Source organism: Cariama cristata, unplaced genomic scaffold (assembly GCF_000690535.1).
Source record: "Cariama cristata isolate BGI_N322 unplaced genomic scaffold, ASM69053v1 scaffold13154, whole genome shotgun sequence".
Taxonomy (NCBI): Eukaryota; Metazoa; Chordata; class Aves; order Cariamiformes; family Cariamidae; genus Cariama; species Cariama cristata.
Window position 1 is genome coordinate 108,508 of NW_009612475.1, and position 22,088 is coordinate 130,595.

The following is a 22,088-nucleotide window of genomic DNA, read 5'->3' on the forward strand; positions in this document are numbered from 1 at the left end:
GGCTGCAGCGGCAGGGGGAGGGGGGGGGCGGCGGGGCCCAGCCGGGCCACCAGCAGATGTGGAAGGGGCAGCTGCAGACTGCAGCAAGGGTGGCACGAATCTGCCTTAGACACGTGATGTGCCTTGCTGCAGTGTACCTTGCTCATACAGAGCACCTACTTCAGCTGACCGCATGGCGAGCATGAGCTCTTGGGTTCAGTCTTGTACAACCGTTGCATTTTCTTCTACTCTTATACATGTTGTGCCTGCCACTCATTAGTGGAATTATCTTTAGGATTATCTTTATAGTAAATCTCTAACATTCATCACTGCCTTTGTTTTACTAGAGCGTCTGTTTTGAATCTGGGAGCATGTGTTACGCAACTGCCTAGCAGTGGCCAGAGGCAGAGCACTTCTGAAGGACTTGAGGATGCGTACACAAAACTTCCCTTCTAAAAACTCAGGTCCACCCCTCTTCTCCCACCCAAGAGCCAGCTGGGACCACATTTCATCCAGTCACCAGTCACTGTGGGGGTGACACAGCGATATCCTAAAGGTCAAGACCTACAGGGCTGTGTGCTGGTGCACTCATGGGCACCTGGAAGCTCAGCAGCCGCTTGCGTTCCCCTGTAAAGGGCAGGCAAGACCTGCCCTTTAATCCAAACCCCTTCCGTAAGGACAAGCATCGCGGGCAGTCGCAGGCAGTGAGAGTGATGCTGGTCTCTGTTGGAGAGGTTAATGCAGCACTTTGTTTTGAATAGGGTGGGATGAAATACAGCAACCTCTGACAGTCTGCTGTGGAGATGAGCACAAGCCCTGCTGGCTACAGCACACATACCCCTGCGCTGGCTGCCTGTGGAGCTGACAGATAGGTTATCTTGTTTCCGTCTGAAAACACAGACCCTCTCTGATGATGGCAAATTCACCTGTTATGGAAATATAATTATTCTTTGTTCAGGACCAATAATCAGTCTCGCCTGTTTGCCTTTGGGAAAGAAAAAAGGCAGATATCGACATTTTAGTGACACTCAGATTGTGACAACTCCATCCAAAGACATGGATGACACTGGTTATTGCTTTGTCTCCTATAAAGGGGACTAATTCTCGTTAGAAGTGCTGAGTCTGTGGCATCCTGTCCCCCCAGTACCAACAGGCAAACAGGAGCATCTTCAACGGCTCAATGCAGACTTCCCTCGGGCGGGAGGCTCCGGTTCCAGCATGAAAGCCTTGTTTGCTCAGCCCTCCGTCTTCCTGCCGAGCCTGCCAACCAGGCTGCCAGCACAGTGGGTGATTTATGAGGCAGGCACATGCCTGCAGCTGAATAGGGATTGCCAGCTCCTTGGAGAAAAACCACATAGCTGCCACTAGCTAGGCATAACTTTTAGTCATTGGACCCAAGGTGAAAGACTTTGCCCTGAAAGTATCCAGGACACCATCCAGTATCATTTACTTCTTAATCTGAACGGTCAGGAAAAGTAGTTGGCAATTAAATTCTTAGATAGGTATTAGGTGTTAGGCCCTGTGCCGGGGAGCACCTCTCACACTGGGTGTAATACCTAGTACCTCGCACTGGGTTGCCCCTGCCGAGTGCTGCATTTTGTCACTGGGTTGGAAAAGACAGACCCTGATGGAAGTCAAATCACTGGAAATGCAATTAGTAGTAAAGGCTGGGTATGACTTAATGCAAATGTCTAGCACTGGTGACATCTGAGCAGATGTAATTGCGATCCAAGGGAGAATTTCTGAAGTTAATCCTCCCGGTGGCTTCCAGACTAATTTGTTAAGGGATTGAGGGAGATTTTCTAAATAAACAATGCAGTTGTTGAAGATTATGATAATGCCACTGTTGATCAGATGTGGGTCCCGCCAGAGCTTGGGTTTTGCTGGCTCAGAGTGACTTGCTGTGTTTACAGTGTCCGTGATCAACACAGGCCCACTCTGGCGTTGCTTGGCATTGTCTGGTAAAGAAAAATGCAGAACATTAGTTGTAATGTTAAGCAAATATTGTGGGGAGGACAGGGTACTGTAAATACTGAAAATATCATTCAGTTAGGAACAGCCTCCTTCTCTGGGCATATTTTTCCAGGAAGAAATACAATTTTGTGGATCTGCATTTCCAAACCTAAATTCATAGTATCTCTGAGAAATGCCAGTCTAGCTTTTAAAGGCTCTCTCAAGTGCAAGGCAGAAAGCATGTTAAAATTTAGTGCTTCCTCTTAAAACGAATCACGTATTCTTACTTAACATTTAGCCATATTTCTAATTTTATCGTTTCCTTATCACCCATCTCATTGTGAATATTTAATAGCGGAAGGTACTGCTGGGTTGTAGAGGTCAGTGGTGGCACAGCAAGGAGGAGGCAGTGGACAGTGCTAACTTCCAGCAGAGCTGGTGGTATACTTCACCACATCATTGGTTTATGCTGGATGCCTTTCCTTCTATGACATTTTCATGAGATCAAAAGTTCTGCCATAGCTTCAGTTCAGGAAGGCTAGCAGGACACCAAAAACACAGGGAGCATAACCACAGTAAATTCGTTAGCTCTGGGTTTGAGAAGGACTTATCTGTGGTTACCTGCGTAAGTGCGGGGCCTCTTTTTCATAAAGTTGCTGGGGTTTCTTCAGTTATGTGAGCAAGAAAAACAATTCAAGTGAAAAAGTCACTTTTTTTGCTAGCCACAACCAAAATATTTAACCAGCATCCTGAGGGACATGCATGTTTCATTTACTTTTCAACTCAAGAGGTCAAGGAGTTTTTACTGGATTAACAATATTGCTAGCCAGATGCAGGTTATGATAGTTTTTTCATTGCTTTCTTACAAGAACAAAAGTTACCGTATCAGCAGATTATTGTGCTTTTTGGTGGGCCAATTTGTATACTTGTGAAGTGTGCAGTAGGTAGTGCTGGAGGCACACGTACAATATGAGGGTAGGAGGAATTTGTAGCCATGCATTTGTATTATTTATCTGTACTGTGTATTTTTGGTGCTAGTAGGCATGGCCATTAAAAAAACTAGCAGTTAAAGTTACAAGCGGCTAAAGGAAGGGAAAGAAATTAGATTTTCCATTGCTGAATGCATGCCAGGATTTTACATTTGAAGTTCAAAATGCTGTTCTAGTCAAACACATAAAATATGTTCCTCGTGTCTGAATGCAAAACATGTCATTTCCTACATGCTCAGAACTCAATTTTTAAAATGCCACAAGAAAAGGTAGTCTCTGCAGAAATAGTTCAGTGTATGAGTCATTTCCTGGCATTCTGGCTGAAAATTTGGACTCTTGTTCTTGCTGAGGCCAAATTCATCCTCTTCTGCCCAAATCCAGAGGATCATCAATGGAACTCCTAGTCTAGGTAAGACCACAGATTTGATATATAGAAACTGAAGCTTGACAGTTTCTGATTAGAAATAATAAACAATATCATTAATAGTGAAGATATATAATCTGCATGATAATCTACCCATAGTTCTGATGGTCTTACTGTCCTTTGAAATCTTTAAATCAAGTCAGTATTTCCCTTTCTAAAGGCAAATTTTAGCTCCAGTGAAAGCCATGTTATTGAGGCAGGACTCACTGGGTGATGTTCTGTGGTTATATAAGGCAAAAGGCTGATTAGATGATAACATGAGTCCCTTCCATCCATAAAATGTGACAGAATCCTGTGAAAACACATCTCGAGCTCCAGCCTGCAGTATTGCATGTGGGAAATCAAGAGCCAGCAGGACAGAAGAGTTGCTGCACATTTGGCCTGTTCTTACGCTCTTTCACGGTATCTACTGCTCCCTCAGCAGGACTTTGGTCTGGCCTGTGGCAACCATTTACATTCCTAACATCTCCTGAAAAGCACTAAAGGGCTGCCTGGCTAATATTTACTTTTTCTTGGTCCTGCTCGGACGTGGTTGTGGAGCCCTTGCAGGTGTTAGTGGGTGTAACGTGGGCAGCTGATCTGCCCTTGCAGAGCAGGCACACATGAGCCTGGACTTTAAAAGCCTCTCCCTGCAATTCCACCAATATTTATTCATGCAGATTTCAATTAGTTGTAATTGGTTTTGTTGATTTTTATTTTTTTTTTTCTGGTAGAGGGTAAGTGTGAAGTGATGGATATCTGGGAAAGGAAATCAGGATTTGGTGGCAGAGCAACATTCCATTGTCTTGACACAAAATAACAAATAACTTGCCTCTAAATCTGTGTCTCGGGAAATGAAAGTGTAAAGCAGTGAAAGTCATTTGGAGGTCATTGAGATGCAAAGTGTGTCCTGCTCCCCAGCCCTGAGTTGCTCAGCTCTCCGTGACAGCTTTGAGAAATCTCTCGGGCGGCCGGGGAAGAGGAGGGCAAGCGCATACCCGGTGCCTGGCTCTTTCTCTCCCCCACCTGCTTTTGGAGGTGTTGTTCTCGCAGAGTTTGCAAACACCACCTGAAAACAGTCATTGTTGTGGTGGTTATTTTATACACAAATGTAAACAGTAACTTTTCAGAAACCATCCCTGGGGTTTTTGCTCTGCAAGTGACAGTAGGGACCATGTTGTGCCAAAACCAGCCCAAGCTCCTGCTCTTCTGGAAGCCTCATCCTTGGCAAGGCTGCTCAGCGCTTACTCCTCTCGCTCCTCCCAGGTTTTGAAAAGCTTGACTTGTGTGCCCAGTAACAGCACTGCCACTTCTAGGTCTGCACCCACCCCACACCTGAGCTGAGTCTCAACAGTGTGGCTTCTTCATGGTATGGGGCTCTCAGATCACCCTGGGGAACCTGGCACCCAACCATGCTCCTTGAGCCCAGGTTTGCTCAAGCCATCTAACACCTCCACACCACAAAACTCCTTGGAGGTTTAATGGTACCTCCCAAAATGGTGATTTTCAGATCCTCCTGAAGGCTAAGGAGCTGCAAGGGACCTCCGTGAGAGCTGGAAGAGTCTGAATGGCCCTTGGCTCACCATAAGGCCCTGAGGACGGTGCTTGAAGGCTGTACTGTGCAGCACAGCCTGGCAGAGCTTCTGTAAAGCCAGCAGAGTCATTGAAATGGCACCTCAGGAATTTGGTGTGAGTTCTTTGAAGTGCACTGTTATCTCCATTTAATCAGCACAGTAAATCTGCAGTAGCTCGCTGATTTGCAGTAACTTTTCAGATATTTTGCGTCTGTCTGTGTAGTGAGGGGAAGCAGCACTTTGCAATTACCTGGCCATGCAGGAGTCTGTGTGTACCAGGAGACCCTCGCAGCCATGGTGGGGGTAGCCCATAGAGCAGTGTGGGATTCCTGGATTTTATACACACAGTTGTGTCCCCATCACCCACACTGGTCAGCAGTTTGCTCTGTAAGGTGTCACTGGGAATGAGTCCAAGGAGGAGGAGTTAATTGCTGTGAGTAAGTGTCATGTTGTGCTATTTCTAGCTATTTCTTGGACTCTGACAGCAATAATAATTGCATCCTGGATGCAAAATTAAGTTCTAAAACATACAAGATTACATAAAGCCAAAAATATTTGAGAGAGGTACTTTGGCAGGTAGATAAGGACAAATGGCAAAGGGAGAAGGGTTTGCTGAACTGGGAGAGGAGAGCATGTGAAGGAGAATAAGGATGCTCTTCCAGCATCTTTCAGGTGCTCTCCTCTACCAGTTCTCCAGGAGAGAAGGCACACCAGCCACAGGGGCAGATCAGAGAGGAGGAGAGGGCTGCAAAGGGCAGACAAGGGGACCTGCAGCAGCAGAGCACCATAGTGAGTCGTGTCTCCCATGTGGAAAGCTGGATGTTGTCTTGAGGAGTGGGCATCTCAGCAGCCAAAACAGGTCCTTCTTGCTGTGACACTGATTCAGCATCAAAGAGCGGAGAAGCACCTGGGTATACAAATTCGAAGATAAAATTTCCATTTGCAGGCAGGGAAAACTCAGTCTTCTCATCAGCACTACAGCAGCCTGTGCCAAAATTAGTCAAATCCAAGAATATACCCTTTGCAGGAGCTGGATGATATTTTTGAAGATACTGGTCACGCTCTGCAGAGGGAAGGAGCGCATCTGAATGCCATCTATGTGTAACCATGGCTTTTCACAGCCTCGCCATGCCATTGCCGCATGGTGAGACAGGAGGGCTGCTCCCTGTCTCTGCCCTACCGCCGAAAGAGCAGCAGCAATTTGGGCAGCACCATTCAGGCATGCCAGGTCTCATAGCTGTGCCAAAAGCCTCCTGCTTTGAATATCAAAGTTAAGCCTCTGGATGTGACTGTGAAGGAGATAACAAATCAGGCTAGTAAAACTCGCTTGACTTTGTGGCCCAGCCTGGATTCTGAAGAACGATGTTTCGGGGAGTTTGTCTAGGAAAAGGAACTGGTCTGGTGGCTTTTCAGGATTTGCATTTTTGACTCACCGATGGGAAGGTTTTTGGTTTTCCTTTTCACTGTCACAGGCTCTCATGTTTCTCTGCAGACTCGAGCCAAGTTTGTATAAAGAAATGCCATTAAAATATTCAGGGAATAAAGGGGATACATACATCAAAGGAGTAAGGGGTTTATGTGAAATGATTCGTCCTGCCTTTCCCTGGTGACTAATCAGGATGGGTAAAAGATTCTCAGTTCTTCACACCACCTTTTTTTAAAGGTGCTCGGAAAGCTGTAGGGGGAAACTTTAAAAAACAGAGATTAACATTAATGCCTTCTCTAATCTGGCCTAATTTGGAGTTTCCCAATTGATCAGAATGATCTGCAAGTCCATGCCACAGCACTAAGCTTCTCCGGCATTTCCTAGTCTCTCCCCCTGGGATTGCAAGCACAGTGCTTTCCCCGTTTGTTTTTTCCTGTTTATTTATTTATTCTCCTTGCAGGGGGCCAGGCTCCGGCCGCTTGCCCAGGGAGACCGCTGCCGCCGCGGGCCCTTAATGAGCTTTTTGACCACTGAAGCAGCACAGCATCGCCTGGGAATCGGAGAGGGTTTCTCCCTTCCCTGCGTCAGATAGCAGAGCAGAGGCCGGCGGGTTAACGAAGGAGCCGGGGCGGCTGGCGGGCTGCCTAATGAGCTCCAGGAGGGACCCACGGGGGGGGGCCCCCAGCAGCGGCCAGAGCCCCAGCAGCAGCCTCCAGCAGGACCTGATGCCAGTTGCACCATTTTTTCCCATTATTACTGTAGCTGGAAGCGTTAGAAAGCAAAGAGCCCCAACGGGTATAAGCGTGAGGCGTTTTCTACCCAGCACTTTTGGGGGCGGTGGGGTATGAACCAGCACATTAACAATGCAGAGGAGTGCTTTTTTTGTATTAAAAATAACTAGGAAACAGATTCTTTTTAACCTTTAACCACTCCAAACAGTCAATAAATCATTAGCTACTGATTAACAAAAACAGAAGGGTAACTTATTGTCCGGTAAGCAAACTCTTGGAAGCACTGAAAGGCTGGCACTGACTTCAGGATGGCTTTTCTTTTTACACATTTGCACTTATTAAAAGACAAATAAGGCAAGCTCTGCATATTAAGCTGTACCACACAAAGCATTTTGCTAAAAGAACAACTTTCTAAAATAGATACATTTTTTTTAATGTGTACAGTGAGCTGAGCAAATGCAGTATTTACAATATGCAACATGATATCTGTCCCTCAGGAAAACAGGTCTTGTCGTGCCAAGCATAATGAGGTGAGTTGTGTCTCATCTGCAAGGGTTCCTGATTTGCATTCTCAAAGTCTTGGCCATACTTACAGTCTGCTCCTGAATCGTCTCCTTGGCTCCTTCAAAAGACTCACTGGGGTGCCTAACGCAGGCGGAAATCCTCGTGGCTGAGGTTCAGGCTGGAGAGCACAGCTTTCAGTTAAGAGTTCAGGGAATATCCATGGTGCTGGAGCACTCCCATGGCCAACCGAAACCACTCTCCCTCCTTCCGTCTGTGTGAAAAGTCAAGTGACAATTTTTTTATGTAAGAATGGAAGTTGGAAAAAGATGTTTCTGGTGGAGGAGATGTTTGTGGGACCTTTGGAAAAGCCCTATTATCTTGCAAATTAACTAATAAAAGGGTGAGATCCAAGAATCTGAGTTCACCACTGCTGCTGATTGACTAAACAAACATTTGCACTTTGTCGTATTCCTATTACATGTACAATATCTAGTCTGGTTTAATTCAAAGTAAGTCTGGACTTCAAAATTCAAATATAGTTCAAAATAAGATTGGACTATTTGCTTAAACCTCTCCAGCAATTTTGCATCATGACTTTTGAAAACAGTGGTATTTATAATGTAAAAATGTAACGGTTAACTATTTAAGGCAAGGCTTCCATTGTCCATTAATCTGTATGCCTCTTCTGTTCACTGTGCATCGTTAGATCATCTGTGTCTTTAATAAGTAACTGTGTGGGCTCTTGCAGTTTAAATATTTACTTTAAAATAATAGAGGATCCAAATGAAACTGAGATACATGAGAATATCCATGTCTGATATTTTAACTGGAATAGGAGTAGATTGGTGCAGTAGATTTGCAAACTATAAACAGATGTGTTTTGATGACCTTCTCTCCTCTATCTGGTCTCAATTTATAAAACACAAGTTCACAGATTAAGTTTCTCAGGGTTTTCATGCACCTGGGAGAATCTACATGTGTTTCTTTCTGTTGAAGTTGTGGGGAGAAGTCCACACCATTCGTTGCTCCGTACTTGGGTTTCACAAATATCAGATTTGGCATCACCAGTAAAATACCTTCCCGGTGGCGTTCTCTCACTGCAAGCTGAGAAGGTTACTGCAGGTGGCCAAAGGGAGCTACAGGCACCTTTGTGGCTTGAGAAGGTCACTCCAGGTCACCACTGAGGACAGGAGATAAGTCTCACTGTTACCTCTGCTATGGCCAGAAAGAGAGCTGCAATTTTCAAAAGACATCCTGGGAGGCTGTCATTCCTGCAATCGCAGTCTGCCTATGACTCTGTCTGGGCAAGGAAGAATGTCATGAGTTAGACACGAGATTTGAGATTGTGCACCCATAGATCAGAACCGCTAAGCTCCTTCCTGAAAGCTCAGTGAGGCAAAGTTAAGTTTCATGACATTGTGTACAATTTTAGATGCTAATTGCCATTATTTGAGGAACATAAATGTGGTTCATCTTGGTTTACAGATAGAGAGAAAGGTAGGTGGCTTCTGGTCTCATGTGAGGAACCTAAGTCAGGGCTGCTTATTTCTCTTCTCCAAGTGACTCTGTATGCGATTCTAATGAGAAAACATAAGGGTCAGTACAATGAACACAGTGTACTTTAATATGGGATGCAAAGAATGTTTGAAAAATCTCTATGTGATGGTGAGAGTACACTGTGACACTCAGGGCTGCTTTTTTTCCTTTTTTTTTTTTTTTGAGTCCAGGATGAATCCACTTCTTTCATTGTTTAAGGGAGACCAAGTTCTCTCTCTGGCACTCTTTGGTACCTCTTCTTGCTACTCACTTTTACAGCATGTGGTCTTTGAAGTTTGAATCCCAACCTCCTTCTGGACAAGCACTAAGTGAAAAGGCAGCCTTTAGGGTTAGGCAGTGCAAGGTAAATTTTCAGCCCCATGAGCAGGAACTCAGTTACATGATTGCATTACCATTAATGGGGGTCATGCTGATAAATTCTTGTACACCACATTGCACATTTACTCATGAGTGCAGAATTGGCACAGCTAATGAAACTTGCCTTTCAGGTAGCATGGTGTTTCGGGAGATGAGTCTGACAGGCAGAAAGGACTGCTAAGTACCCAGATGAAAGTCTGGCTTTTAACTCCTTGAACGTATTTCTAGAACTTAGTAGTGTGAATTAATGGTGGTTAGTGTTAGCTGTTCCTACTGTTGGGGATCAGTCTTGCTCCATTAGGATTCCATTGAGGCAAAGATCATGCCTGATGTGTAAACGCGTGTGCTATTATTTAGTGTTGGCAGTTCACTTTCTTATGTATTTTCCAAATACTACTTACTGTTACTTATTTTCTTTCAAAAGTAGGCCAGTCCTCTGCTAACAACAGCTTCTGTAATCACAAACAAATTAAGTTCTTTTTGATAATTTTTGCCCCTGCTACTTTCCCACAGATGACCCCCTCCTATGGCTGAGCATCACCTGGTGATTTCCAGACTATGTTACTCATAGGCATCTTAAACTCATTTGTTCTTGTACCATGTCCATAGCAGTGATAGCGTCTTCTCATTTCCAAAACACTTCCCCAGCCTTTACTTTGCTAGGTAAGCACGCCAAGTCCATTTTGTCTGTTTGATAAGGTAAGCTTTCAATTGCCCTGTCTGCGGTTCCGCGCATCTGATTTAGTTGGAAGTTTTTTTTAATAAATGAAATCAAAATTGCCCACAATATTCTATCCTGTTCAGTGTTGTAAGATTTCCCTCATACCCATCTTTGCAACAACCCACTACTGTATTGCCTTTTTTGCCTTTTAATCACACCATGGTTCATAATTGTTTTGTAGTCAATTAATAGAGTTTTTTTTCTTATTTTTCATCATTTATAGTTGATGGTCTCTGAGCCTGCAGGAGGAATTCTTCTCACTAGAGCCCAGGTTTCATGTTGTGTTATTAGTCCTCATTCTAGCACTCAGCTCTTCAAAGTGATTCTTTTTTAATGCATCATGCTCTAAATTAATCTTTTGCATCACCAGCAAACTATATTTATTAATTAATTTGTATAAAATCAGTTTCATGATTCAGTTCTGAAGGAACTCCTAATTTAGGCTCCCTCTGTTCCAGTCTCTTACTTATTTTGCGTTATTTCAGTTACAAAGTATTCCCTACCCGAGGTGCTGAGAAGATGAGTAGTATAGTGCTTGCCACATATAAAAGAAAAAAGGAGTTCATGTCACATTAAATCACTCAGAAAATCTCTCTTTCCTTTCCCAGCAACATATTCTTCCATTTTGGGAAAAGCCTATTCTGTAATATGAGCCTTTTAACATGATCAGAAAATCACTACGTGTTTGAACTAAGTATGGTTTGAAGTGCCAATAGGTCTCTTTTCATTCACTGGAATACTCTATTTATTCTTCATCAGCTTATGGTTCTGTGTGGTCATCAGAGCTGAAGAGATGCCAGAGATCTGCATTGCAATGAACAGGCAACATCTAGAGAAACACTTTGAAGTTTCTATGTTAAATAAAAGTAGGAAAAAAAATCCATTTGCCACTGCAGCTAGTTGACTGTGAAGGAGCAGCTGCAAACTGCTGAGTCTCATCAGGTTGCAATCTTGATTAACATTGGGCAGATCCCCCCTGCTGCGAGAATAAATACCCTGCCTTTGTCAAGGCTCCCATGTAAGAAACAATAGGTTATTTCAGTGAAGCACAAGGACATAAATGTTAATCAAATCATTCCTCCAAATGAATAGAAGTAGCACCCAGAATGTAAACATTTTAATTTTGGAAAGGAAGGTCTGCCTGTTAGTTGGTTAATTTTCTATGTATTTTTTCATTTAATTTGAAAAGCTGCTCGCTAACATTGCCATCATTGCGTACAATAACATTTTCATCACAGCAAATATGTATGTTTCCTGTCTTTCCAAGCTAGGCAGTGGCAAAGTCCAGGGAGTATCGGAAAAAATAAAATCTACCTTAGTATCACTCAAAAGGGGTCAAAACCTTATGCTGTATAACTGCCAAATTATGTGATCACATTAGTTCTTGGTAGAGGAAATGGAAAATACTTTCCAACTGGAACTAACACCAGGAAACATCTTTTTAAAATGGTTTTTATACATTGGGATAATTACCCTTAGAAATAAATCTGTATCTCTTTACAGATGATGAGAGTGGCTTTAGGTATTTTAAGAAATTTATGTGTGTACAAGCGAAAGAGAAAGAATAGGCATTTATGCCCTTACTGCTTCCTTGTTTGCTGTACAAATAAGGGATTTCAGTATGCGGTTGAGCAATACATGTTTTAAAGCGAGCATACGGCAAACTACAGTGTGATGCCCAGCCATCTTCTGTTTTCATATAGTTACAACTATAGTTGATCAACACATCATAAAAATACCTCTTGGCTTTCAGATGTGCTGCATGTCTGGTCAGATCCTGGTGACTTCACTGCTGTGGGGTGTCCCTTTGCCCACAGAGGAACGGCAGCAAAGCTGGGGAGGTCAGCTCACTGCTGCTCTTCTACCCATAAAGTTCTCAGAGATCCTGCACCAGTGGCAGATTAGGACTCTAGCGCTCTACGAGCACAAAACATGGAAAATGGTTTTCTTACAGAATTTGCTAGTCCTTCACTGAGGCTGCCTCGCTGCTGTTTATACATGCACCCTTTTTTAACAGTCACAATGCACTTCTCCACTGGAGGAATCTGTCTCTTGAGTTTCTGCATAGCAGATATCATCTCCTGTCAGTCACGCTGGGGTACATCTCAGCAGTTACAAAATTAGTGGAGATGCAGGATGTGTTTGTGGTGAAGGCACCGAAATTTGGTGGTTGAGGTTGGATTCCCAGTGGTCCCATAGGCTTTCCTGTCTGTCAGGATCACTGAATTTCCCCCAGTTGTTGGTAGGTGCTGAAGTGGGGAGAGCAACAATTCCAGCAAGGTGATTAGCAGAGCAGTAACAGTGAAGGTGTGAAGCCGAGTGTAGTAATTCTGGTTTTGTGGCCCACATTCTCCAGGGCATGTTGTGTTTGGGTGGGCAGGAGTTTCCCCATGCCTGGGTGAAGCCAAAGATGAGGGAAAGCTGGAGCATTTATTGCCACTCTAAATCACACTTTCTTCCCATCTTCCATGCACCACCCACAGTGTCAGTCTGCATGCCTGGACCAAAGCGGCTGCATGAGCAATCTCAGATCCATCCATTATTTTTGATTATCCAACTCCGCAGGTCACTGATCTCTGTTCTCCTGTGACCAGAAACCAGGGGCTTCTCAGCCAGCTGGGCAATGGGCAGTGGTTTTCTGTGCCTTCCATCTTGTAGCTGGAACGAGCAGTCTTCATCTAAGCTCCCTGTCATCAGGCAAACTTTCACTACCGCCTTTATAGGAACCTGCACTCAGTTTTTGATGGCCCTGACAGAGTACCCACATCAGAAGAAATTTGATTTAAGCCTTGAGCCTCACTTGTGATAATATATAATTTTATGGTTTTCTGTCTTTGGGCAGAAACAATGCTAAAATTCAAGTGACTTCATTCACTTGAGGTGAAGAGTTGCAGAATGAGCAGAATTTATTAGAGTTTGCTGTGCAGAAGTAAGAATATACCTCTTTGAAGTGATTCGAGCCAAGGTGGTTAAACGTCCAAAGTCACTTCTGACCATGCTGTATATCACACTGGGTGTGTGCGGACTCTCTTTGAAGTCATCCACTGAGGTTTTTTCTGACCTAGATGTCATAGGTCAACTTACCTTCTGCTATTTTGTTTACATATCCTATTTTAGTCCCCTTTGGGGGGTAGGAAGAAGTACGTTGTTGAGCTGGCTGAGCCAGCATTTAAATCACATGTGTATGTAGAACTGTATGACATGTGCCATTTATTTCTTCAAGCCCAACATTGGGCGATTAGGAATTCCCCATGGGCCTTCTGGAGAGAAGGTGGCCGTGGTGACTGTGGACGACTGTGACACAGCAGTGGCTGTGCGCTTCGGGAGCCTCATTGGAAACTACACCTGCGCTGCCCAGGGAACTCAGACCGGCTCAAAGAAGTAAGGATTCCCTATATTTGCGTTTTCCTCTCATTCTCTTCTACCAGGGGAGAGTCAACAGTATGTGATTAACCACTAAGCAAATCAAGTTGGAAAAGCAGATAAGATTTAACAAGAAAAAGTGGCAAGGTTTAGTTTGGTAAACAAAATTTGCTGGAGGCTACTGCAAGTGTCAGTACACTGGATGGAATACAGTTTTGTGTAGATACAGACATGTGCCCAAATTACTTGTAAAATGCAGAAAAAAAAAAAAAAGACCTGGAGGTCAGTGTGGATAGCCTCCAAAAAACATCTGCTCAGTATGAAAATGTAGAGAGAAGGGCAAATAAATTGTTAGACTTTATTAATGAAGGGGATGGCTGAAGAGCTTATTACTTCCATCATTTAAATTAAACATCCTATCTTAAAAGGAGATAGAAATAAAGGAGATACAAAAAAGGCCATTGAAAATCATTAGGTATGAAAAAAACTTTCCTGTGAGGAACGGCCAAAAAAGATTGGTACTTTTGAGTCTAAAGAGGAGATGGACAGCAAGCAACGCAGTGGGGATACAAAGTAATGAGTGATAGCAGAAAGACCATTGAGATATACACGCTGCTCTATAATCCCAAGAGAAGGGGGCAGCATAAAAATTAGGGCTAATTCAAACTGACCAGATGATATACTTTTCACACGGTGTGGAGTCATTCAGTGCAGCGTGCATTCACTAAATGTTATTAAGACAAAGATCTTCAGAGGATTTAAAAAGGGTTGGCACTGTATAATAATTAAGTCATTATATCAAAATCTACAGCATCTCAACCCTTGTGCTGAGGAGCATAAATGAGTGAGCCCCTGGATGACTGCAGTCAGAAAGAAGTATCCTGCGGCTGCACATTTTTCCATAATTTTAATTTTCTTCTTCATATTGGCCATTGTTAGGGACAAGTCATTGGATTCTGTATGAGTATGACAGCTCCTAGGTTAAAAGTTATGGTGTTTCTGGAAGGTCCTTTGATTACAAGCTCTGGAAGTGCTGATGTAGCAGAGGGAAGTGCATAGCAACACGGGTAAACTAAACAGCACAAATGTGCTTATGGAAGCAGTAAGATAAAGAACAAAACAAAACAAACTATATGCAAGAAATGATGAGCATTTCTTTGTTTCTTCAGATCTTTGGACTTAACTGGCCCTCTCCTCCTTGGTGGTGTCCCAAACTTGCCTGAAGATTTCCCAGTGCAAAACAGACAGTTTGTCGGCTGCATGAGGAACCTCTCCATCGACAGCAAGCCGATCGACATGGCTAGTTTCATTGCCAATAATGGTACTCTGCCAGGTATGAGTGACTACCACCTCAAAAGTCAACACAAGAAAGCTCTCTGCCATAGCTGTGTATGTAACGGGGCTTAGGATGTCAAAGGGGCCGGCGCTGGGAGGAACCCCAGGGAGGGGCAGGGGACAGAGGGGTCCAAAACGGCCCCTGTCCCCCTGTTAGCATCACTGAGTGCGAAGCGTTTGCCCCAGGCTGCGTGGCAGGGGCTCGAGGTGCTGCTGGGCATTGCGCTGCCACTGCATCACCGGCACGGCTGCATCCAGACCTCATTTGTTTGAGCGAGGTACAGTGTGCGCCCGTGCCAGAGACGCACACAATAGCCTGTGGCACAGCACACAGGTACTGGATTAAGCAGCACACAGAAGAGGATGGGGCTTGTTTAGACCTTCTGCATTGCTATGAGTTTCACACAGGAATTTACTCCTAAATTAACTTTTCCTCTTTTTTTTTTTTTAGCTACCTTTTAAATGTCACTTTGCTTGGAAAGCCAGTGGGATTAGTTCATGAAAAAGACAACATTTTCAATGACTTTTTCATAAATTATGTTTGTTCTGTAAATCAAATTCTGCAATCCTCCAAATATGAAACCTGCTTCATGAAGCAGCTTGTTGGAGGTTCTGATTTGGTTTCCGTCCTTGGATCCCTGGTCAGGGTTAGTTCTGGTGTTCAAAATGTTCTCATCATCATAAAACTGGCCCTTACACACAAGAATGGCAAGTCCCTTCCTTCCACACTGCTGAAGGTCTGTGTAAGAGCTAAATTGCAGTTCTTAGGTATGTTGCATTGATGATGGATTAAGAAGGGAGTTGTAGCATACGCTTCAAATTGCTATTTTGTGTTGGAATCCTTTTTTAACAGTTATCTCTCTAATATTAGCTAAACACAAGTTTTTATCTTATGGAAATATACATCAAAAGGCCATGAAGTGTTTTCTTTAGGATGGATATTTTTTTCCTTCATTTGGAAATGTGTTTCCATATAGTTTAAAACAATGATGTATAGTAGTGGTATTCTGCTGTGTAACACTGCACATTGGCTTTCCCTAGTTAGTGTCTCGGTTAGATGACAGTAAGTTGCGAATAGTGGTGCTGAGGCACAGCACCAGTCAGTCTGCCTGTCTCCAGCAGTGGATGCCAGAGGAAGAGTAGAAAAACAGGATAAGCATGCCGTGATATTTCCCCCAAATTTTCTCTTAGTCCCCAGAGATTTACAGCTCAGTGACTGTATTTAATAGCCTTTGATAGATTTGGCTTTATGAATTTGACACTTGCCTAGCTCACGTAAATTTTTGCCATCCACATTTTGCTTCACTGACTTCAAAGATATTAAAAAAAAACCCCAAACCTATAATGGTCATGTCTTCTTTTTACATAAAAACTCAGATACAATCATTCAGAGCCTTTTTCTTGTTAAAACCACGCAAAGTAAATGTTTTCCTGATTTTCAGGCTGTGCAGCGCAGAGGAACTACTGTGAAACCAACTGGTGCCAGAACGGAGGCACATGCATCAACAAGTGGAACACATACATCTGCGAGTGCCCGGTACGGTACGGAGGGAAAAACTGTGAGCAAGGTAGGGTGCAAAGACCTCTTCATGCATAGTCATCCGTGCACATTTCATTACCCATCATTAACATCTCATAGCATGTATGTCAAACCGTGATGCTTAAGGGATAAGTAACAGAAGATTGCAGTTAAGACTAAAAGTCACTCAGTATCTATTTGAAATCATTTTAGAGATCATCTATATCGTAAATATGATAGCCAACATAGTCATGAATAACAGCAGCTTTCGTTGATTTACTTACATAAATAAAGTAGTTCCACAGAACTTGGCAGTATTTAGTAATTTGTTTATAGTAAAAATGCCTGATCCTAAGCTCCTTTAAATCAGTGGAAAGAATCCTGCTGACTTTATTGGGCTTTCACTCAAACCAGGGTTGAATGTGCAGTTTTAATTACCACTTTCTTGGCAAGAAGCCACTCTCTGCTGAGTATGAGCACTTTCAGTTTTATTGGGTTTTTCTTTGATTGAGCACAATGTGCGTATATGTGTAAAACTTCATTAATGAAGGATGATAATAAAGGATGAAGGAGGAGCAGCAGGTGTGTTTTATCGGGTGTGATGAATTTGCAGTTTGTTTTTTCCCAAGGAAGTGAGGAGTCATGTGTGTGAGGGGTCCTGTGGGGTCAGTGCAGCAGCAGGCTGCCTGTTATAAGGTGGCACCTTCACGTCTAGTGGAGGGTTGCTCATTTGGAGTCTTTCTGGAGGCTTCCAGGAAAGAAAACCTGCTTAAACTAGGCCTGGCTTTCCCAGAAACAGAAGGCCAAATTCTGGCCTCTGATGCAGATGTGGTAGGTCTTCATTTCTATTATCCCCCCGTGACACTTAGCCCAGAATAGTTTGCAGTGTGATCAAGGATTTTGTTCTTTTGATGTATCTACCCCAAACCAGACGTTCTTGATTACTCTCAGCCAGGCATGCACCCTGGAATAGCAGTTCTCGAAGCTGAGGTGCACACACCACAGTGATTTGCAAACCACTTTAGCACAGTATGCTTCAGCCTGGGCTAGATCTAGGTGGTGGCAACTGCTCTCCCCTTGCCTGAGAAGCAGCAGCTGAGAAGGAAAGGACACATAATTCAGTTTCTGGCTTGGAAATAAGGGTCCGCAGGGTGAGGGACAGGGGAAAGGAATGATGGAGGCTTCTTCCTATGTTCCACCGCACACAGAGCCCAGAGCTGTTATGACTGTCCCTAGTGAGGTACCTGCTTTCTATAGCGACTCCTCAAATATTTTGAGCTCCCCAGGTTTGTATGAAGATCTAATTTTTCCTTGTGTCCCATGTCAACTATCTTTGTCAGTGAAGTTCTAGTGTTTTCTTCATGATAGGCTGGTCTCTGTGATACAAACCCATGCTGATGTCTCCTGAGAGAGTGCCAGGGCCCAACTCTGGTGTGACCTATACTGGGGTAAATGGACTGTAGTGCTGTCACATGCAAAGACTATCCTTCCCTCTGTCTTTATCTTAGTTTTGAAATAGAATTTCAAAATTTGATCAAATGTGTATTTTATTCATAATTTTCTTATCCCAAACTCAAGACCAAAACGTGAAGTTTGAGATTTAGAAAACACCTCAGAACTGCCCTGTAGCCATCGTTAATAACTCATTTTAAGTTCAGGTAATACAGATGATGACAATCACAGCATCACCCCTTCCCAGCGGTCTCCTCTGCCTCCAGTGCTGTGCATTCCTGTATGTCCCCTTTGTCATTTGGTAACCCCGTGTTCTTGCTGATGCCTCAATTTATGGTTATTTTTTTATAATTTGAGGGCAGCAGGCTGCTTGCTTCTTTGATTATATTTGTGGGGCAAAATGTCCCTAAGGAAAAAATGCAAGGCAAGAAAGAAATGAATTTTTCTGAAGTGAGACAAAGATTTCAGGAGCCTGAAGTTAAAGTCAGGAGGAATCACTAATATACAATACTCCTGGCTTTCATGTTGCTCATTTGAGTGCTCAGATATGATCTTAACAGCATTAGTGTAAGTAGATACACAGGCAGTGCTTCAAAGTGACAAACCTTGAGAAAACAATTAGTTTGCATCACCACATCGCCAATGGCGGGGGGATGCTGTGCTTGGAAGCACGTGTGCTCACCTCTGTGGTGACAGGGGTGGTCAGGTCCTGTCTGGGTACATTGGATGTGGCCACCAGCCCCTCCATAGAGACCCCTGGTCCCAGGCATGGGGAAGGGCTGGGGGGAAAAGGGAGGTCAGAGGGGGCTGACAGATGAGGATTTCTGTTTTACTAGCAGGAGAAGGTGCACCCTGGCCCCAGGAAAGGGAGGGGAGTTGGGAGGAGGTGTGGGAAGGGAATGGTATTTGCAAGCACAGAAGGTCACCACCGATGAGAAAAGGAAGAAGGTGCCTAATTGCCATGCCAGTCCAGTTCTCCCAGGAGCTGAGCCGAAATGCTTTCAAACAGCATTCCCAGCCTCCAGCAGATGGGAAGCCCACAAGGTTTGCATCCTGGCTCCATTCTCTAGAGGCAGGCAGACTTAAAAATCTCAGCAACGGTCTAGAAAACCACTAGCAAAGAAGTTGGAAGTTGAAGTCGCTGTGAAGGTCAGCAGGGTAGAGGAGAAAGGAGAGGGCTGACTTTTGCACAAGTGGAGCAGAAGAAGGAAATGATCCTGCTCAACACCCATGACTCGGTTACTTTACATTGATGTGGTGCAGCACGGGTTGATAAATCGTGCCTTGGCCCGGACAGCCAGGGCTCAAGCACTGGATTCAAGTTTTAAGCAAGCTGGTGACATCTATGTCCAGTGGCAAACCATTTTAAATTGCTGTCTGGGTTTCAAGAGCAGACTAACCTCCAGTTGTTCTACCATATGCCCTCGCTAGCATTCGTGGAGGACTGAGTATGACTGCAAAGGGGAGATCACAGCCTGGAGCAGGAGGGAGAAAGGTTGCCCTTTGGGGTTGCCTGCACTTACCTTGGTGTGGAGTGGCTGGATAACCACCCCTTAGAGAAGGGCAAGTCAAGTTACACCTCTGGCTTGGCTCGTTGTAGTCCACTAGTCACTGACATCTTGTTTCTCACAAATAGGGAACTGAAGGACTTGCACTTTCCTCCAACACCTATGCTTCCCCCCTCAACAGCCTTTCCCTTTATAGAAACCAACAATGCAGACATATCAGAATTTAGGGTTTGGGTTTTTTCCTCAAAAAAATGCAACTTCATATCAACCTGACTCCATCTTCTGCTATGATGTCATCCCTCTACCCTTTTCTAAGGACTTGCCATTTTATAGTAACACGTACGCATACGTATATACATGATCTCTCCTACTACAAGAAAATCCAGAAAAGTCAGCAGATATGGTAGCATGGAGCAGAAGGGGAAGGAGCCTTAAGCCTTGTTATCTCACTGGCCATCCATATGGCCTCAGCACACCATGAGTTACAAGGCTGGGTGCCAACCTGTGGTGGTTGTACACAGTCTCTAAGGCCTGCTTCGGCTTGCAGAAAGCTGCCATGAACTTCACCAGCATGCCCAGGGGTGAGGACAACAGGCAGGGGCCAACTGCAGATCCCGCTACAAGGGGCCATGCATGGTGGAGGTACCATATGAGGTGCTGCAAATAGCACAGAGCTCCCACGGCTTAATTTGTGCTTCTAATCCATGGGATCAACTAATCCATGGTCCTGTAGCTCCTGTTACCTGAGGTAACTACTTTAAAAGTCCAAAGGGTGGGTGTTCCCCTATTTTCCATCAGCAAAGTGCTTTCCATTGAAGGCTGTCGTTGGTGTCTCCCTCTAGGAGATGTGTTCATGCAAGGTCAGAGAGGAGGGCAACTCTTCAGCTGTCACCTCAAGATATTTAAGGCAGATTATTTAGGCAATTCCACACAAGCTTTGTCCCTGTGAAAAGGCTGCATAGCTGAGCCAGCTGAATTATCTGGCCCTGGAGTATTTATAATTAATTAATATTTCCTGTTGCCTCCCACCCTTTTCCTCTGTGTTTAATCTGTTAATTAGAAGCAGGTAATCAAGGATATGTTGAAAACATCTGCAGCAACTGTTGCCCTTTTATTTCCTGCTCTGTCCACCCACTCATCAGTAGAACTGTATCAGCAGAGATCCTGAGCTTACCTTCTAGGAATGCCTCTCACCTGTGCAAAGCCATAGCAGTGTGGAGGTGCTGGCTTTGAGTGCAGGGACCAAGACAAGGTGCCTACCCCACAACAAGGGTAGGTTGTGAATTTACAGTATTATCAGCTACTTCATAAATAACTCTCCTAGACTGGCTTTTGCTCTGTAGGAGCTTAAAAATAGCTCAATGGAAGAGGGACTAGCTACCTTGGGCCATCACCACAACATAGTGTAATTTCTCCTCTTAACCTTTGTCCTGAAGGATATCAACTGTTTCTCTCCTGTTTTTTGATTTACAGCGATGCCTTCTCCTCAGCGTTTCAGTGGTGAAAGCATTATCATTTGGAGTGACCTTGACATTACCATCTCTGTGCCATGGTACATTGGGCTGATGTTCAGAACCCGGAAAGTCAATGGCATGTTAATGCAAGCCAATGCTGGGACTGCATCTAAAATTAACATTCAGGTAAAAATCTCGCTGCCTTTGGTTAGAAAATAATTAAGAAATTCTCCTGGATATGGCAACATGAACTACATAGCTTTGTCCACCCAGATAAATGCACATCAATAAATACAAATGATTTCTTCAGCCTTTTACAAAGATCAAAAGATCATTGATCAAAATATAATTGTAAAATTCAGATTTGTCGGTTTAAGATTTTTTTTTTTTGTGAATGGAGGTAGTAGTGAGCATTAATATAGATGCAAAAATGCATCTCTTGATTATTTGTGGAGGGTTTTGTCAGTAGGGTAAGTTAGAGTCTGAATGCCCAAAGTTATGTAAGGAGTTATTGCAGGTGTTCCCTTCTTCACTGTTTGGGCTTTTTTCCCTTCTGGGTTGCATTAGGAAACATTATTATCTTGCCCTCAGCCCCCTTCCACATCAGATACAAATATGTAGCAAAAAATAGACCTTTTTTTTTTTTTTTCAACAGATACTGAACAACTACGTGCAGTTCGAAGTGTACAGTGGCCTGAGCCAGGTTGCTAGTTTGAAGATGAGCCAGTCGCGAGTCAGCGATGGGGAATGGCATCATTTATTAATAGAGCTGAAGAGTGCTAAAGATGGTAAAGACATCAAATACCTCGCTGTCATGTCCTTGGACTATGGGATGTATCAGGTAAGGCAGCATCATAACTTTGTCACTAAGCACTACAGAAATGTTTCTACGAAAAGTAGGATAAAGGATTGCGGACAAATACTTATGCTGTAGGCAATGTTCTGCAGTGACTTGTGCCTAATTAAGTTATATTAATTTATTAAGCCTAATGATAAGGTATCTTATGAAGAAGTCTGTAAAAAGCCACATTCAGATGTCTGGCTCCTCACTGCTTTGGTATTTTTTCTGTAATCTACTCTCAGCTACTGCTTGACCCCATCACTACAGAAAGTAGGCTGTCTGTCTCACAGAGGATGATCATGCTTCTTATCAACTGTCCTTTTCCTCAACAGAGCACTGTGCAGATTGGAAATCAACTACCTGGACTGAAAATGAAAAGCATCATTGTGGGAGGTGTCTCTGGAGACCAAGTCTCTGTTCAG

At 43.8% G+C, this 22,088-nt stretch overlaps 1 protein-coding gene across 1 annotated transcript in view; it reads left to right on the plus strand.

Annotated features, from left to right (window-relative positions):
• Positions 1-22,088, plus strand: part of CELSR1 (cadherin, EGF LAG seven-pass G-type receptor 1) — a gene marked incomplete at its 5' end in the record, with an annotated part of 171,480 nt that overhangs the window by 108,500 nt on the left and 40,892 nt on the right. Inside the window, 6 exons of the mRNA XM_009698658.1 lie at positions 13,418-13,575; positions 14,727-14,890; positions 16,335-16,460; positions 20,845-21,011; positions 21,481-21,666; positions 21,999-22,088. The exon at positions 21,999-22,088 is cut by the window's right edge and continues 51 nt beyond it. Coding sequence (XP_009696960.1) covers positions 13,418-13,575; positions 14,727-14,890; positions 16,335-16,460; positions 20,845-21,011; positions 21,481-21,666; positions 21,999-22,088 — 891 coding nt within the window. The remainder of the gene's footprint in view (positions 1-13,417; positions 13,576-14,726; positions 14,891-16,334; positions 16,461-20,844; positions 21,012-21,480; positions 21,667-21,998) is intronic.